General features: G+C 37.9%; 1 protein-coding gene across 1 annotated transcript in view; it reads right to left on the bottom strand.

The window, feature by feature from the left end:
• KCNIP4 (potassium voltage-gated channel interacting protein 4) overlaps positions 1-20,437 on the bottom strand; it is a 763,323-nt gene that overhangs the window by 268,014 nt on the left and 474,872 nt on the right. Inside the window, exon 3 of the mRNA XM_053704096.1 lies at positions 2,255-2,379. Within this exon, the coding sequence (XP_053560071.1) occupies positions 2,255-2,379 (125 nt within the window). The remainder of the gene's footprint in view (positions 1-2,254; positions 2,380-20,437) is intronic.

The raw sequence follows: 20,437 nt of genomic DNA, 5'->3' as shown, positions 1-20,437 counted from the left end.
GAGAGAGCACAAAAGAGGGGGGGAGAGGGCACAAAAGAGAGGGGGGAGAGAGCACAAAAGAGAGAGGGAGAGAGCACAAAAGAGAGGGGGGAGAGAGCACAAAAGAGAGGGGGAGAGCACAAAAGAGAGGGGGGGAGAGAGCACAAAAGAGAGGGGGGAGAGAGCACAAAAGAGAGGGAGAGAGAGCACAAAAGAGAGGGGGGAGAGCACAAAAGAGAGGGGGGGAGAGAGCACAAAAGAGAGGGGGAGAGAGCACAAAAGAGAGGGGGGAGAGAGCACAAAAGAGAGGGGGGAGAAAGCACAAAAGAGAGGGGGGAGAGAGCACAAAAGAGAGGGGGGAGAGAGCACAAAAGAGAGGAGAAGAGAGCACAAAAGAGAGGGGAGAGAGCACAAAAGAGAGAGGGGAGAGAGCACAAAAGAGAGGGAGGAGAGAGCAGAAAAGAGAGGGGGGAGAAAGAGCAGAAAAGAGAGGGAGGAGAGAGCACAAAAGAGAGGGAGGAGAGAGCACAAAAGAGAGGGAGGAGAGAGCACAAAAGAGAGGGGGGAGAGAGCACAAAAGAGAGGGGGAGAGAGTGCAAATGAGAGGGGGAGAGTGCGCAAAAGAGAGGGGGAGAGTGCGCAAACGAGAGGAGAGAGAGAACAAACGAGAGGAGAGAGAGAGCAAACGAGAGGAGATAGAGAGCAAACGAGAGGGGGAAGAGAGAGAGAAAAAGAGGGAGAGAGCAAAATAGAGGGGGAGAGAGAGAGCAAAAGAGAGGGGAGAGAGAGAGAGAGAGAAAAAGAGAGGGGAGAAAGAGAGAGAAAAAGAGAGGGGGGATAGAGAGAGAGCAAGGGGTGGGACCACTGTACTGCAAAAAATGGCCCGTGTACATGGGCTTTAGGACTAGTATATATATATATATATATATATATATATATATATATATATATATATATATACATACATATATACAGGTATGTACTGTATATATAGTTATACCTTTATATAATCATCTATATATAGGTATAGATATATACTGTACCAAAATACCATTATATATATATATATATATATATATATATATATATATATATATCCACATACATTGTTTCCAATGCACAAGAGGATTCTGGATAAGATATGCAGAATCCCAGAATCCTCTTGTGCATTGGAAACAATGTATGTGGAGTTTTACTGGGGAAAACACAAGCAGAGAACTTGCATAGATGTGCTGATTTTCTATGCAAAAATTTGTATTGATTAACTTTTGAGACATGGAGGCTTTTAATCTCAGATTTTTATCTCCCCCATAATTTTAATTAATATATATATATATATATATATATATATATATATATATATATATATAGAGAGAGAGAGAGAGAGAGAGAGAGAGAGAGAGAGAGAGATAGAGAGAGAGAAATATGTATTGATGAATAAATAGAACATATTCTGCCATGTGAAGAACATTGGAATGTGAAATATTCATATTTTTATGTCAGGTTAGTACACTTGGGTTTGTGCTCGAATAGGGTGTTAGGCTATTTCCACTTTTCACTCTCTATAAATGTCTATGGGGGAATACCTTAAAGTGGTCGCGATATTCTAACTTTGACTTTTTGCGGGCATCGGGTTATCACGTGTCTGAAAAGCATTTTACTTTCAACTTGTAATATGAGTGCTTCTCGACGCATAAAAAAACCCTACTGCTAGCGGAGTTAGAGCATGAGCAGGAGGGTTAAATACCGCTCCACTTGTAATTTGACCCTATGGGGACGCTTTATCATGTGTCTGGTGGACATGATACGCTGTAGCGATCATGTCCGCCACACATCGGAAAAATGCTGAAAGCATACGCTGTCTGCATTTATCATTGCGCAAGCAGTTCTGGTGAGCTGCTTGTGCAATGCCGCCCCCTGCAGATTCGCAGCCGCTAGCAGGGGGTGTCAATCAACCCGATCGTATACGATCAGGCAGATTGCTGTCCGCCGCCTCAGAGCAGGTAGACGAGTTAAGAAGCAGCGGCCTTACGGCTCACGCAGAAACATGGGTATATGGCCCCATTCGTTTTAAGAAGTTGAAGAGTTACAGTTTAGAGTCACATTTTTACTATGTAATTGCAAGGCATTTATGGTTTTGTTTGTTTTACTTTTATACTTTTTATCAGCGATCACTTTTAAAGAATTCATTTCTTTTTTCAGCTATTTATTACATTACTTTGCTCTGTTTAATACAAGGTGCTATAATTATAATAAATTATAATAAACTGCTCACGTTCTTGAATCCTCTGTAGAGAATTTGAAGCTCCTTCTTTGTAAACTTAGTCTGTGCTTCCAGCAATTCAAGCGCCTCAGGCCGATGTCGTACTGTAGCCAATTCCATTTCATCTTCAACATTATCTGAAGAATAACAGACAATGAAAGTTAAACAGGAGAATAAAATGTAATTTCCTTTCAAATATGAAAAATGAAGGGCAAATAAGCATTAAAAGCACCTTGTAAGATGATTCCCAATGACATTAGCATTGGATTTATCCTTGTTTGTATCAAGCAGTAAAAGATAAACCAATTTTTATAAAAGATAAGTGGCCACTTAGCTTATGTGTCTATATTCCTCCATAAAGTGTATCTCAGTCATTATTACGTTTAATTTACTGGGCACATCAGCTAGATGACTATTCCAGGTATCATTATCCTTTTTGTAAAGGACGTTTATTAATAACTGTTATTTGAACTTGCTACTTTGCTTTACAGTAATGATTCCTTGTTATTTTTGGACACATACTGTACTCTGTTGTAGGTCATCTCTTTTGCTATTTAATTATGTTACATTTCAAATTCAATCCCTAATTTATCTCTGCTAGCACTTTTTTCAATATATATGAATTACAAACTAAAGATTATGTTAATAAGGCTTTATATATATATATATATATATATATATATATATATATATATATATATTTATATACACACATATATATTTAATTCCAAGTAATAGATCTGCACTCGCTGGACTTTAAAATAAACAATAGTTTATTGTATACAGTGACGTGGAGCCAACTGTCCCATTCATCAGACCACTTTCGTATATATATATTTACATATATATGCAGAGAGAGAGAGAGAGAGATAATTATATGTGGGTGTATATATATATATATATAATATGTGTGGCCAAGGGATATAGTACCCCAAAATGTCACCTTTTAATAAATGTATTTGATTTAAAATCCAGACAGTGGCTCCAATATAATTTCACTAGAATTTACTTTTATAAATTTAATGTAATGCTACATTAGTTTAATTTATTTGTGAGATTTGTTTGCAAATTTTAATGCTCTTTAATCTAGTTGGATTTTTTTTTTTGGGGGGGGGAATTACATAAAAGCATTTATTTTGTCAGATACACATCCTGATCTACCATAATTTATTTTAGTTAAAATCTAGATGTTTTTAATAAGTTCACATTATTAACCAATCACAAGTCAGAATGATCTGTTATAAATAGGCTTCTTTGATTCTTCTTTGATTGGGGAACCATCCAAGTTGGTATTATTGTTTGTACCTATTGTTTCATATTTTTATTTTTCTGTAGGCATATGAACATTTTTGTAAATATTGACTGAATTTATTTTTCTTTTTGTTATATATCCCCCCCCCCCCTTTTTATTTTTACATAGGTACCTAAGTCCCTTAATATCTTATTTTGTTTATATTCTGGGGGCACACAAACTTCTGGTGTAAATTTAACCATGCAGGTTTTACCTCCTTAATAATATCCTTTGTGTCTAAAATAAACTGCATTGCAATGAAATATAATTTAAGTAAATGAAGCTAGATTTTAAGAGCTGAAAGCAAAATAATATCCCTTTACCTTCTAGTAGTCATTCTTATTCACAACTTTTCAGCATGCAATGCTCTTAATTATTTTTTATATATTTTCACAGCTCAGAGTAAAATAAAACAAATCAGGAAGTTTTGCTATAAAGCCAGAGGAATTTATGGCAGGATTTATTATGACAAGACATGAAGATAAAACCAAGAGTTGTATACAAACAAGATCTCTTTATTTTTTTACCTGACATATTTATAGCTTCTTGTTTGGAACAATATATCTACATGTACCAGAGAAAAGTAAATATAAACATTTTACATATTTTTTGTTAATATATATATAAATACATATTATATATTGCTACTTTTAACACTTTAATTAATTAGTTGTATAGTGCTATCTTTTAACCCCTTAATGACTGTGACGTACCCTGTACGTCACTGGTCGTTAAGGGATTGTGCGGGTATAATAGCACAGGTCTTTTTGCGAGTTCGAGACCATGCTATTAGTCTCTCCATTTGGAAGGCTTTCTAAAACATTCTGGTCTCGCGGTCTGTATAACTGTACCTGGGAAAGGTTTATTAGTCTTTCTATATATAAATAGGAAGGAAATACATTTGGCCTCAATCACAATTTATTGGCTATCTGTTCCTAATAAAGATTTTTTTTTTGTTTTTGGCTGCATTGGTCAGTATGTTTTTTACGTTATTACAATCTAAAATGAATCAGTGCGCTAAAGGTCCACAATTGCGAACTTGTTTTTAACAAAAAAGTTTCAGAAAATGTGTTTTCCTGTGTTAAGTACTTGTCAGGAATATACCATATAGTACACAATATACAATAACCCTGTCACACCTCTGAAGGTTACAGTACAGTTCTTTTAAATGAATCCCTTTGTTTATTGTGTACGCCAGATGACTTCCTAACAGAGAAACTGGCATTAACACATATACCAGCTCTGCTTGCATCCAGTCAATGAAAGGTAAACAGCCTGGCAGGTGAGGCATTACACCTTAGATTACTTCGTAAAAGCCACAATTCTATCAATATTTCTATTGTTATAGCGTCTTAATGAAAAAAAACATTGTTATGTTTATATACATAGGGCTAGATTACAAATGAGGTGCAAACTGTTTTGCGCTAGCGCAATCGCGTTTCCACAAGCCATTTTCATTCTGCTGATATTAAAAGTGCAGTGCAATTGCCTTTAAAACTTCAATCCTTTCTGCAATCTAAGAGCTATGGTTAACTGATTTCCAAAAATAAAACCGCCATCCCCCCAACATCACAAAGTACCTAAATAAACTATTAACCCCTAAACCACCCCCACATTGCAAAGTACCTAAATAAACTATTAACCCCTAAACCACCCCCCACATCGTAAAGTACCTAAATAAACTATTAACCCCTAAACCGCTATTCCCCACATCGCTAACATTAATTGAAACTATTAACTCCTAAACCACCAAAAAAAACTAAAGTACATAAATAAACTATTAACCATTAAACCACCACCCCTCACATTGTAAAGTGCCTAAATAAACGAATAACCCCTAAACCACCACCCCTCACATCGTAAAGTGCCTAAATAAACGAATAACCCCTAAACCACCACCCCACACATCGTAAAGTACCTAAATAAACTATTAACCCCTAAACCACCACCCCCCACATTGCTAACACTAATTAAAACTATTAACTCCTAAACCACCAAAAAAAAAACCTAAGGTACATAAACTATTAACCCCTAAACTGCCACCCCCACATCACAAAGTAACTAAAAAACTATTACCCCTAACCCACCATCACCCACATCGTAAACAATAATTAAAATGATTATCCCCTAAACCAGTCCCCACATCGCAAAGTACCTAAGTATTAACTCCTAAACCGCCATCCCCCCACATTGCAAAGTACCTAAACAAACTATTAACCCCTAAACCGCCATCCCCCCACAACGTAAAGTTATCAACTAACATCTAAACCCCCTAACCTAACACCTACTAACTTAAAGGGACAGTCTACAACAGAATTGTTATTGTTTTAAAAGATAGATAATCCCTTTATTACCCATTCCCCAGTTTTGCACAACCAACACAGTTATATTAATACACTTTTTACCTCTGTGATTACCTTGTATCTAGGAACCTTCTTCCAGCCCCCTGATCACATGACTGTGACTGTTTATTATCTATTGTCTTGCAGTTAGCATTGTGTTGGGCTAAATCTTAAATAACTCCCTGTGCCTGTGCACAGAGTTATATATATATATGGCCCACGTGTACTTTGTCTCTTTGTGTTGGAAAGGAATTTAAAAAGCATGTGATAAGAGGCAGCCCTCAAGGGTTTAGCCCTCAAGGGTTTAGTCTGCCTAGGTTTAGTTTCAACTAAGAATACTAAGAGAAAAAAGCAAATTTGATGATAAAAGTAAATTGGAAAGTTGATTAAAATTACATGTCCTATCTGAATAATGAAAGTTTAATTTTGACTAGACTGTCCCTTTAACAGAAATTAAAATACCCCTAAATTTACTAAAAAAAATCCTAAGTACCTTAAAAAAATTTAAACACCTGTCAAATTGAATAAAAACATCATCTTACCTTTAAAAATGAAAACCTAACATTACACAAAATAAAAAAACTAACATTACACACAAAAAACAACTAACATTACAGAAAGAAAAACTAACTTTACAGAAAAATAAAAAAACCTTATATTACAAAAAACAACCCTAACATTACACAAAATAAAAAAGCAATTACCAAAAATAAAAAAATGTAATCCTATTCTAATACACCATAAAAAAACAAAACAAAATAAAACAAAAAAAACTGTTTCTAAATTAAAAAAAACCCTTTTGTAGGGCATTGCCCTAAAGTGATCAGGGGCGTGATCCGATATACGGCGCAGGTTTTGGCCCAAGCGTGGAAACCTGCGCCTCTCGTAGTTTGATCTCGCACATCGAGCTATCACATATACGGCGCCGGCGTTGCTAAAGTGTCGTAAGTCGGACAAACTAGTGATGTCCAGAAATGAGCGTAAGTACAAATTTCTGGAGTCGCTAGTGACTTACGGCACTTTAGAAACTGCAGCCGCCTAAAAAAATTAACTAAAGAATAAAATATCCCGTAACTGTCTAACACACCTCCCAAAAATAACCCGACACGTATACCCCTCTATCCGCAATCCCCCCTCTCACTCCTAATAATAAATGTATTAACCCCTAAACCGCCGCTCCCGGACCCCGCCGCCACCTATATTATATGTGTTACCCCCTAATCTGAGCCCCCTACACCACCGCCACCTATTTTAAATATATATACCCCTAATCTGATCCCCCTACACCACCACCACCTATATTAACTATATTAACCCCTAAACCTAAGTCTAACCCTAACACCCCCTAACTTAATTATTATTTAAATAAATCTAAATAATATTAATATTATTCACTAAATAATTCCTATTTAAAACTAAATACTTACCTATAAAATAAACCCCAAGGCCTAGATTTAGAGTTGGGCGGTAGCCGTCAAAACCAGCGTTAGAGGCTCCTAACGCTGGTTTTTATCGCCCTCTGGTATTTGGAGTCAGTCATTAAAGGGTCTAACGCTCACTTTTCAGCCACGACTTTTCCATACCGCAGATCCCCTTACGTCAATTGCGTATACTATCTTTTCAATGGGATCTTTCTAACACCGGTATTTAGAGTCTTGGCTGAAGTGAGCATTAGAAATCTAACGACAAAACTCCAGCCGCAGAAAAAAGTCAGTAGTTAAGAGCTTTCTGGGCTAACGCCGGTTTATAAAGCTCTTAACTACTGTGCTCTAAAGTACACTAACACCAATAATCTACCTATGTACCCCTAAACCGAGGTCCCCCCACATCGCCGCCACTCTATTAAATTTTTTTAACCCCTAATCTGCCGACCGCCACCTACGTTATACTTATGTACCCCTAATCTGCTGCCCCTAACACCGCCGACCCCTATATTATATTTATTAACCCCCAACCTGCCCCCGACAACGTCGCCGCCAGCTACCTACAATAATTAACCCCTAATCTGCCAACCGCAAAGCGCCACTACCTACGTTATCCTTATGTACCCCTAATCTGCTGCCCCTAATACCGCCGACCCCTATATTATATTTATTAACCCCTAATCTGCCCCCCTCAACGTCGCCTCCACCTGCCTACACTTATTAACCCCTAATCTGCCGAGCGGACCACACCGCTACTATAATAAAGTTATTAACCCCAAATCCGCCTCACTCCCGCCTCAATAACCCTATAATAAATAGTATTAACCCCTAATCTGCCCTCCCTAACATCGCCGACACCTAACTTCAATTATTAACCCCTAATCTGCCGACCGAATCTCGCCGCTACTGTAATAAATGGATTAACCCCTAAAGCTAAGTCTAACCCTAACCCTAACACCCCCCTAAGTTAAATATAATTTAAATCTAACGAAATAAATGAACTCTTATTAAATAAATTATTCCTATTTAAAGCTAAATACTTAACTGTAAAATAAACCCTAATATAGCTACATTATAAATTATAATTATATTATAGCTATTTTAGGATTTATATTTATTTTACAGGTAACTTTGTATTTATTTTAACCAGGTACAATAGCTATTAAATAGTTAAGAACTATTTAATAGCTAAAATAGTTAAAATAATTACAAAATTACCTGTAAAATAAATCCTAACCTAAGTTACAATTAAACCTAACACTACACTATCAATACATTAATTAAATACAATACCTACAAATAACTACAATTAAATAAACTAACTAAAGTACAAAAAATAAAAAAGAACTAAGTTACAAAAAATAAAAAAATATTTACAAACATTAGAAAAATATTACAACAATTTTAAACTAATTACACCTACTCTAAGCCCCCTAATGAAATTACAAAACCCCCAAAATAAAAAAATGCCCTACCCTATTCTAAATTACAAAAGTTTAAAGCTTCGTCGGAAGAAGATTGATCCGCGCTGGAGGTCTTCACGATGGATGCCGCTTGGATCAAGATGGTTGCCGGTCTGGATCACCTCTTCTTCCCGGATAGGATGAAGACTTTGGAGCCTCTTCTGGACCTCTACAGCCGCAGGATTATGGATCGCCAGCCCCCGCTTGGGTTGGATGAAGATTTTGGAGCCAGGACCGATCGGTGATACCTGGTGAGGTGAAGATAAGGTAGGAAGATCTTCAGGGGCTTAGTGTTAGGTTTATTTAAGGGGGGTTTGGGTTAGATTAGGGGTATGTGGGTGGTGGGTTGTATTATTGGGGGGGTATTGTATGTGTTTTTTTGCAGGCAAAAGAGCTGAATTTCTTGGGGCATGCCCCGCAAAGGGCCCTGTTCAGGGCTTGTAAGGTAAAAGAGCTTTGAACTTTTGTAATTTAGAATAGGGTAGGGCATTTTTTTTTATTTTGGGGGGCTTTTTAATTTCATTAGGGGGCTTAGAGTAGGTGTAATTAGTTTAAAATTGTAATATTTTTCTAATGTTTGTAAATATTTTTTTATTTTTTGTAACTTAGTTCTTTTTTATTTTTTGTACTTTAGTAAGTTTATTTAATTGTAGTTATTTGTAGGTATTGTATTTAATTAGTGTATTGATAGTGTAGTGTTAGGTTTAATTGTAGGTAATTGTAGGTATTTTATTTAATTTATTTATTGATAGTGTAGTGTTAGGTTTAATTGTAACTTAGGTTAGGATTTATTTTACAGGTAATTTTGTAATTATTTTAACTATTTTAGCTATTAAATAGTTCTTAACTATTTAATAGCTATTGTACCTGGTTAAAATAAATACAAAGTTACCTGTAAAATAAATATAAATCCTAAAAAAGCTATAATATAATTATAATTTATATTGTTGCTATATTAGGGTTTATTTTACAGGTAAGTATTTAGCTTTAAATAGGAATAATTTATTTAATAAGAGTTAATTTATTTCGTTAGATTTAAATTATATTTAATTTAGGGGGTGTTAGGGTTAAAGTTATACTTAGCTTTAGGGGTTAATAAATTTATTAGAGTAGTGGTGAGCTCCTGTCGGCAGATTAGGGGTTAATACTTGAAGTTAGGTGTCGGCAATGTTAGGGAGGGCAGATTAGGGGTTAATACTATTTATTATAGGGTTATTGAGGCGGGAGTGAGGCAGATTAGGGGTTAATACATTTATTATAGTAGCGCTCAGGTCCGGTCGGCAGATTAGGGGTTAATAAGTGTAGTTAGGTGGAGGCGACGTTGGGGGCGGCAGATTAGGGGTTAATAAATATAATATAGGGGTCGGCGATGTTAGGGCAGCAGATTAGGGGTACATAGGGATAATGTAGGTGGCGGGGTGTATGGAGCGGCAGATTAGGGGTTAAAAATAATATGCAGGGGTCAGCGATATCGGGGGCGGCAGATTAGGGGTTAATAAGTGTAAGGTTAGGGGTGTTTAGACTCGGGGTACATGTTAGAGTGTTAGGTGCAGACGTAGGGAGTGTTTCCACATAGAAAACAATGGGGCTGCGTTAGGAGCTGAACGCGGCTTTTTTGCAGGTGTTAGGATTTTTTTCAGCTCAAACAGCCCCATAGTTTTCTATGGGGGAATCGTGCACGAGCACGTTTTTGAAGCTGGCCGCGTCCGTAAGCACCGCTGGTATCAAGAGTTGAAGTTGCGGTAAATATGCTATACGCTCCTTTTTTTTTGGAGCCTAACGCAGCCATTCTGTGAACTCTAAATACCAGCGGTATTTAAAAGATGTGGCCAGAAAAAGGCACGCGTAGCTAACGCACCCCTTTGGCCGCAGAACTCTAAATCTAGGCTTAAGATAGCTACGATATAATTAATAATTACATTGTAGCTATTTTAGGGTTTATATTTATTTTACAGGTAAATTTGTATTTATTTTAACTAGGTACAATAGCTAAGCTGATCTTCAGTTCCAGCATCGCCAGTCTTCAGTTCCAGAGTGGACAGTCTTCAGCTCTGCGGTCATCGGTCTTCAACTCCTCCGCTCCACGCCAGCTGGTTCCTGGAAGAAGAAGAGGTCGCCGCTTGGATGAAGGCTACTCCGCCTGGAACAGGACCTTCTCCGCCGGTCTTCAGGACAGGTAAGGACCACTTGGGGGTTAGACTTAAGTTTTTTTAAGTGGGGATTGGGTGGGTTTTAGAGTAGGGGTGTGTGGGTGGTGGGTTGTAATGGGGGGGGGTGTTCTTTTTTTACAGGTAAAAGAGCTGATTACTTTGGGGCAATGCCCCGCAAAAGGCCCTTTTAAAGGCTGGTAATAGAGCTGATTACTTTTTTAATTTAATTTAGTTTAGGGTAGGGAAATTTTATTATTTTGGGGGGCTTTTTTATTTTATTAGGGGACTTAGATTAGGTGTAATTAGCTTAAAATTCTTGTAATCTTTTTATTTTTTTGTAATTTAGTGTTTGTTTTTTTGTAATATAGTTTAGTTTATTTAATTGTATTTTAGTTGAGATAATTGTAGTTTATTTAATTAACTTATTGATAGTGTAGTGTTAGGTGTAATGGTAACTTAGGTTAGGATTTATTTTACAGGTAATTTGGTAATTATTTTAACTAGGAAGCTATTAAATAGTTATTAACTATTTAATAGCTATTGTACCTAGTTAAAATAAATACAAATTTACCTGTAAAATAAATATAAACCCTAAAATAGCTACAATGTAATTATTAATTATATTGTAGCTATCTTAGGGTTTATTTTATAGGTAAGTATTTAGTTTTAAATAGGAATTATTTAGTGAATAATATTAATATTATTTAGATTTATTTAAATAATAATTAAGTTAGGGGGTGTTAGGGTTAGACTTAGGTTTAGGGGTTAATATAGTTAATATAGGTGGCGGCGGTGTAGGGGGATCAGATTAGGGGTTAATAGAGTTAATGTAGGTGGTGGCGGTGTAGGGGGATCATATTAGGGGTTAATAGAGTTAAAATAGGTGGCTGCCGTGTAGGGGGATCATATTAGGGGTATATATATTTAAAATAGGTGGCAGCGGTGTAGGGGGATCATATTAGGGGTATATATATATATAAAATAGGTGGCGGCAATGTAGGGGGATAAGATTAGGGGTATATATATTTAAAATAGGTGATGGCGGTGGAGGGGGCTCAGATTAGGGGTTAATATATTTAAAATAGGTGGCGGCGGTGTAGGGGGATCATATTAGGGATTAATATAAAACCCACCACCCACACAACCAAACCCCCCAAATAAAATCCTATCTAAAAAAAACCTAAGCTCCCCATTGCCCTGAAAAGGGCATTTGGATGGGCATTGCCCTTAAAAGGGCATTTAGCTCATTTTCATCCCAAACCCTAAGCTAAAAATAAAACCCACCCAATAAACCCTTAAAAAAACCTAACACTAACCCCCAAAGATCTACTTACAGTTTTTGAAGACCGGACATCCATCCTCAACAAAGCCGGAAGAAGTCTTCAACCAAGCGGCAAGAAGTGGTCCTCCAGTCAGGCAGAAGTCTTCATCCAGACGGCATCTTCTATCTTCATCCTTCTGACGCAGAGCGGCTCCATCTTCAAGACATCCAGCGCGGTGCATCCTCTTCTTTCGACGGCTACTGAAGAATGAAGGTTCCTTTAAGGGACGTCATCCAAGATGACGTCCCTTGAATTCTGATTAGCTGATAGAATTCTATCAGCAAATTGGAATTAAAGTTGAAAAAATCCTATTGGCTGATGCAATCAGCCAATTGGATTGAGCTCACATTCTATTGGCTGATTGGAACAGCCAATAGAATGCAAGCTCAATCCTATTGGCTGATTGCATCAGCCAATAGAATTTTTTCAACTTTAATTCCGATTGGCTGATAGAATTCTATCAGCCAATCGGAATTCAAGGGACGCCATCTTGGATGAAGTCCCTTAAAGGAGCCTTCATTCTTCAGTAGCCATCGAAAGAAGAGGATGCTCTGCGCCGGATGTCTTGAAGATGGAGCCGCTCCACGTCGGAAGGATGAAGATAGAAGATGCCGTTTGGATGAAGACTTCTGCCCGCCTGGAGGACCACTTCTTGCTGCTTGGATGAAGACTTCTCCTGGTTTCATTGAGGACTTCTGCCCGCTTGGATGAAGACTTCTCCCGGCTTGATGAGGATGGATGTCCGGTCTTCAAAAACTGTAAGTGGATCTTCGGGGGTTAACCGTTTGCGATATTCGAAGTTCGGCTTTTTGCTTGAGCCTCCATCAAGCGAGGTTAACACACAAGCCGGAGCAATACATTGTGCTTCACTCGTAATCTAGTCCTTATTGTTTTGGGTAACCCCCCACTGATATTTTTCCATATGTCTAAGGTTCTGTCCTGTGTTCATTGTTGTCATGGGGATCATTTGATAGCCACCCAGGCATGTGACCTCTCCTTTGAAAGAGAGACCACTCCTTTTTCAAAGCATCACTTGCCCTGTTGTAGTGCATATTTTGGGATTCAAAGGTCCATAAAAGGCACCTAGTATACCAGCTTTTGCGATTTCAATAGCAATCACCTGCTATCTAAAGGGACATTAATCCCCTTATCAGAAAACAGGTAATCTCTTGTTCATGTGAGGTGTATTGTATGCTGTCTTAAGCAATAGTACAACATTCAACACACACTGTAATTTGGAAATTTATCTTGCACTAGCAGTTACTAGTAGTAACTTTGTAGTAAATTTGCTGAGTACTTTCTGTAAATTTTGGATATGAGGATTTTTAGAATAAAAAATATGTGCCAATTTTCCTGAATTTACACTTTTATAAAATAACAATAACAATTTATAAAATAACAATCGTCTTTAAATTTGGAGTGTGCATAACTATCATTCATTATTTAATAACAAACTAGAGATAAAACATTCTAATAATGGATCATGCTTTTGCATGTGCAGTAGCAAAAACAACGGTGAGCTTGGGCAAATGCATTTCCATTTCCTGGTTAAATAACTTTGATATCATTTGTTTTAGATTCATATGCAGATATTTCAGTTTTAATATATTTCAGATTTACAAGTTAGATCAGAACAGAAGGAATCAATTATGGAAGAAACAGAAGAAAGGAAGGCACAAAAAGATAGAATAAAAATAATCAAATTACAAAAGGAAGGAAGGAATAGAAAAAAGAAAGTTACACTTGAAAATAAGGAATGTGTAGAAGTTTATTTTACAACATATATCTATGATCTGAGCTTTATCGGTGTAGAATTGTAAACAAGGGGCACAATTCTGAACTAACCTTAACAACTATGGGCCAGTTTATATATATATATATATATATATATATATATATATATATATATATATATATATAAATATATTTATCTAAATAAATATAACATTTTCCCCGATGTGAAGAACATTGGAATATAAATTAAATACAGTAGATACGCAGTAAAACACATTGGACCAGATAACAAGTTGAACGCAAAATATTGATTCCGCGAAAGCTATATTTGGGTAAAACATAGTAATAGCATCAAATATGAGCTAGTATTACGAGTTATGTGCAATGCTAATGTGACCTCATGTTCGTATTGCACTTATGAGAAAGCGCTACCATAGGCTCCAATTTCTTATGCCGTCAGACGCGGTTTCAGAACTAGCGCAGCAAAGGGGGTAAGCAGCGATGGGCAGCAAATTTACATATATATATATATATGCTTATATACATATATATTTATGTGTATTTAGGGTTCTAAAATGTATATATATATATATATATATATACACACACACACACACACACACACACACATATATATATATATATATATATATATATAGTATCTCACATACTTGAGTACACCCCTCACATTTCTGTAAATATTTTATTATATCTTTTCATGTGACAGCACTGAAGAAATTACACTTTGCTACAATGTAAAGTAGTGAGTGTACAGTCTGTATAACAGTGTAAATTTACTGTCCCTTCAATATAACTCAACACATAGCCATTAATGTCTAAATGTTGGCAACAAAAGTGAGTACACCCCTAAGTGCAAATGTCCAAATTGGGCCAAAAGTGTCAATATTTTGTGTGGCCACCATTATTTTCCAGCACTGCCAGCACTGCCTTAACCCTCTTGGGCATGGATTTCACCAGAGCTTCACAGGTTGCCACTGAAGTCCTCTTCTGCTCCTCCATGACGACATCACAGAGCTGGTGGATGTTAGAGACCTTGTGCTCCCCCTCCTTCCATTTGAGGATTCCCCACAGATGCTCAATAGGGTTTAGGTCTGGAGACATGCTTGGCCAGTCCATCACCTTTACCCTCAGCTTCTTTAGCAAGGCAGTGGTCGTCTTGGAGGTGTGTTTGAGGTCGTTATGTTGCAATACTGCCCTGAGACCCAGTCTCTGAAGGGATGGGATCATGCTCTGCTTCAGTATTTCACAGTACATGTTGGACTTCATGGTTCCCTCAATGAACTGTAGCTTCCCAGTGCCAGCAGCACTCATGCAGGCCCAGACCATGAAACTCCCACCACCATGCTTGACTGTAGGCAAGACACACTTGTCTTTGTACTCTTCACTTGGTTGCTGCCACACATGCTTGACACCATCTGAACCAAATAAGTTTATCCTGGTCTCATCGGATCACAGGACATGGTTCAAGTAATCCATGTTCTTAGTCTGCTTGTCTTCAGCAAACTGTTTGTGGGCTTTCTTGTGCATCAGGCTTTCTTCTGGGATTGCAGCCATGCAGACCAATTTGATCCAGTGTGCTACGTATAGTCTGAGCACTGACAGGCTGATCCCCCACCCCTTCAACCTCTGCAGCAATGCTGACAGCACTCATACATCTATTTCCCAAAGACAATATCTGGATATGATGCTGAGCATGTGCACTCAACTTCTTTGGTCGACCATGGTGAAACCTCTCCTGTGAAACCACTGTATGTTCTTGCCCACCGTGCTGCAGCTCAGTTTCAGGGTCTTGGCAATCTTCTTATAGGCTAGGCCATCTTTATGTAGAGCAACAATTATTTTTTTCGGATCCTCAGAGAGTTCTTTGACATGAGGTGTCATGTTGAACTTCCAGTGACCAGTATGAGAGAGTGTGAGAGCGATAACGGCAAATTTAACACACCTGCTCCCCATTCATACCTGAGACCTTGTAACACTAATGAGTCACATGACATCTGGGAGGGAAAATGGCTAATTGGGCCCAATTTGGACATTTTCACTTAGGGGTGTACTCACTTCTGTTGCCAATGGTTTAGAGATTAATGGCTGTGTGTTGAGTTATTTTGAGGGGACAGCAAATTTACATTGTCAAACAGTCTGTACACTCACTACCTTACATTGTAGCAAAGAGTCATTTCTTCAGTGTTGTCACATGAAAAGATATAATAAAATATTTACAAAAATGTGAGGGGTGTACCCACTTTTGTGAGATACTGTATATATAGATATATATACACAAATATATACATATACAGGGAGTGCAGAATTATTAGGCAAATGAGTATTTTGACCACATCATCCTCTTTATGCATGTTGTCTTACTCCAAGCTGTATAGGCTCGAAAGCCTACTACCAATTAAGCATATTAGGTGATGTGCATCTCTGTAATGAGAAGGGGTGTGGTCTAATGACATCAACACCCTATATCAGGTGTGCATAATTATTAGGCAACTTCCTTTCCTTTGGCAAAATGGGTCAAAAGAAGGACTTGACAGGCTCAGAAAAGTCAAAAATAGTGAGATATCTTGCAGAGGGATGCAGAACTCTTAAAATTGCAAAGCTTCTGAAGCGTGATCATCGAACAATCAAGCGTTTCATTCAAAATAGTCAACAGGGTCGCAAGAAGCGTGTGGAAAAACCAAGGCGCAAAATAATTGCCCATGAACTGAGAAAAGTCAAGCGTGCAGCTGCCAAGATGCCACTTGCCACCAGTTTGGCCATATTTCAGAGCTGCAACATCACTGGAGTGCCCAAAAGCACAAGGTGTGCAATACTCAGAGACATGGCCAAGGTAAGAAAGGCTGAAAGACGACCACCACTGAACAAGACACACAAGCTGAAACGTCAAGACTGGGCCAAGAAATATCTCAAGACTGATTTTTCTAAGGTTTTATGGACTGATGAAATGAGAGTGAGTCTTGATGGGCCAGATGGATGGGCCCGTGGCTGGATTGGTAAAGGGCAGAGAGCTCCAGTCCGACTCAGACGCCAGCAAGGTGGAGGTGGAGTACTGGTTTGGGCTGGTATCATCAAAGATGAGCTTGTGGGGCCTTTTCGGGTTGAGGATGGAGTCAAGCTCAACTCCCAGTCCTACTGCCAGTTTCTGGAAGACACCTTCTTCAAGCAGTGGTACAGGAAGAAGTCTGCATCCTTCAAGAAAAACATGATTTTCATGCAGGACAATGCTCCATCACACGCGTCCAAGTAGTCCACAGCGTGGCTGGCAAGAAAGGGTATAAAAGAAGAAAATCTAATGACATGGCCTCCTTGTTCACCTGATCTGAACCCCATTGAGAACCTGTGGTCCATCATCAAATGTGAGATTTACAAGGAGGGAAAACAGTACACCTCTCTGAACAGTGTCTGGGAGGCTGTGGTTGCTGCTGCACGCATTGTTGATGGTGAACAGATCAAAACACTGACAGAATCCATGGATGGCAGGCTTTTGAGTGTCCTTGCAAAGAAAGGTGGCTATATTGGTCACTGATTTGTTTTTGTTTTGTTTTTGAATGTCAGAAATGTATATTTGTGAATGTTGAGATGTTATATTGGTTTCACTGGTAAAAATAAATAATTGAAATGGGTATATATTTGTTTTTTGTTAAGTTGCCTAATAATTTTGCACAGTAATAGTCACCTGCACACACAGATATCCCCCTAAAATAGCTATAACTAAAAACAAACTAAAAACTACTTCCAAAACTATTCAGCTTTGATATTAATGAGTTTGTTGGGTTCATTGAGAACATGGTTGTTGTTCAATAATAAAATTAATCCTCAAAAATACAACTTGCCTAATAATTCTGCACTCCCTGTATATAGATATACAGTATAAATATATATATATATATACATATATATATATATATATATATATATACAGTATATATATATATATATATATATATATATATGTGTATGTATATAGCGCTGTATTACAGGTTGTGCGGTCCGGCTAAAATGCCTGCATTACAGCCTATACCGTCGCAAATACTATATTAAACACATTAACTCCTAAGTCGCTGTCCCCCCACATCGCAAAACACTAAATTAAACTATTTACCCTCAAACCTAACACCCCCTAACTTTAAAATAAAAGTTACAATATAAATATCTTAAAATAAATAAAAACTTACCTGTGAAATAAAATAAAACCTAAGATTAAACTATAAATTAACCTAACATAACTATTCTAATAAAATAAAAAAACTACCTATTAAAATTCCTAAATTACAATTTTAAAAAACCTCACACTAAGAAAAAATAAAAAAATGTAACATTACAAAAAATAAAAAACACTAAAATAACGAAAAATAAAAACAACTCTAAGCTTACAAAATAATAAACAAAATTATCAAAAATAAAAACAATTAATCTATCAGTCCTATACATATAAAAAGCCCCCCAAAATAAAAAAAACCTTACCTACAATAAACTACCAATATCCCTTAAAAGGGCCTTTTGTAGGGCATTGCCCTAAGTTAAACAGCTCTTTTACCTAGAAAAAAATACAAAGTGCCCCCCAACAGTAAAACCCCCACCCAACCAATCCCCCAAAATAAAAAAGTAAAAATAAAAACTTAACTACCCATTGGCCCTAAATGGGCATTTGTATGGGCATTGCCCTTAAAATGGCATTCAGCTCTTTCACTGCCCTTAAAAGGGCATTCAGCTCTTTTACAGTGCCCAAAAACCCCTAGACCATGACACTCCCACCACCATGCTTGACTGTAGGCAAGACACACTTGTCTTTGTACTCTTCACTTGTTTGCTGCCACACATGCTTGACACCATCTGAACCAAATAAGTTTATCTTGGTCTCATCGGATCACAGGACATGGTTCAAGTAATCCATGTTCTTAGTCTGCTTGTCTTCAGCAAACTGTTTATGGGCTTTCTTGTGCATCAGGCTTTCTTCTGGGACGACAGTCATGCAGACCAATTTGATGCAGTGTGCTACGTATAGTCTGAGCACTGACAGGCTGATCCCCCACCCCTTCAACCTCTGCAGCAATGCTGACAGCACTCATACAGTGGGGCAAAAAAGTATTTAGTCAGCCACCAATTGTGCAAGTTCTCCCACTTAAGAAGATGAGAGAGGCCTGTAATTTTCATCATAGGTATACCTCAACTATGAGAGACAAAATGTGGAAACAAATCCAGACAATCACATTGTCTGATTTGGAAAGAATTTATTTTCAAATTATGGTGGAAAATAAGTATTTGGTCAATATCAAAAGTTCATCTCAATACATTGTTATATATCCTTTGTTGGCAATGACAGAGGTCAAACATTTTCTGTAAGTCTTCACAAGGTTGTCACACACTGTTGCTGGTATTCCTGCATGCAGATCTCCTCTAGAGCAGTGATGTTTTGGGGCTGTCACTCGGCAACACAGACTTTCAACTCCCTCCAAAGGTTTTCTATGGGGTTGAGATCTGGAGACTGGCTAGGCCACTCCAGGACCTTGAAATGCTTCTTACAAAGACATTCCTTCTTTGCCCGGGTGGTGTGTTTGGGATCATTGTCATGCTGAAAGACCCAGCCACGTTTCATCTTTAATGCCCTTGCTGATGGAAGGAGGTTTTCACTCAAAATCTCACAATACATGGCCCCATTCATTCTTTCATGTACACGGATCAGTCGTCCTGTACTCTTTGCAGAGAAACAGCCCCAAAGCATGATGTTGCCACCCCCGTGCTTCACAGTAGGTTTGGTGTTTATTGGTTGCAACTCAGCATTCTCTCTCCTCCAAACACGACGAGTTGTGTTTCTTCCAAACAGTTCTACTTTGGTTTTATCTGACCATATGACATTCTCCCAATCCACTTCTGGATCATCCAAATGCTCTCTAGCATACTTCAGACGGGCCCGGACATGTACTGGCTTAAGCAGGGGGACACGTCTGGCACTGCAGGATCTGAGTCCCTGGCGGCGAAGTGTGTTACTGATGGTAGCCTTTGTTACGTTGGTCCCAGCTCTCTGCAGGTCATTCACTAGGTCCCCCCATGTGGTTCTGGGATGTTTGCTCACCGTTCTTGTGATCATTTTGACCCCACAGGGTGAGATCTTGCGTGGAGCCCGAGATCGAGGGAGATTATCAGGTGTCTTGTATGTCTTCCATTTTCTAATTATTGCTCCCACAGTTGATTTCATCACACCAAGCTGCTTGCCTATTGCAGATTCAGTCTTCCCAGCCTGGTGCAGGTCTACAATTTTGTTACTGGTGTCCTTCGACAGCTCTTTGTTCTTCACCATAGTGGAGTTTGGAGTGTGACTGTTTGAGGTTGTGGACAGGTGTCTTTTATACTGAAAACAAGTTCAAACAGGTGCCATTAATACAGGTAATGAGTGGAGGACAGAGGAGCCTCTTAAAAAAGAAGATAAATGTCTGTGAGAGCCAGAAAT

This window comes from Bombina bombina, chromosome 2, assembly GCF_027579735.1.
Source record: "Bombina bombina isolate aBomBom1 chromosome 2, aBomBom1.pri, whole genome shotgun sequence".
In the NCBI taxonomy this organism is placed as follows: domain Eukaryota; kingdom Metazoa; phylum Chordata; class Amphibia; order Anura; family Bombinatoridae; genus Bombina; species Bombina bombina.
Note: the sequence above shows the minus strand (reverse complement) of the source record. Positions and strands in the feature narration are given on the sequence as shown.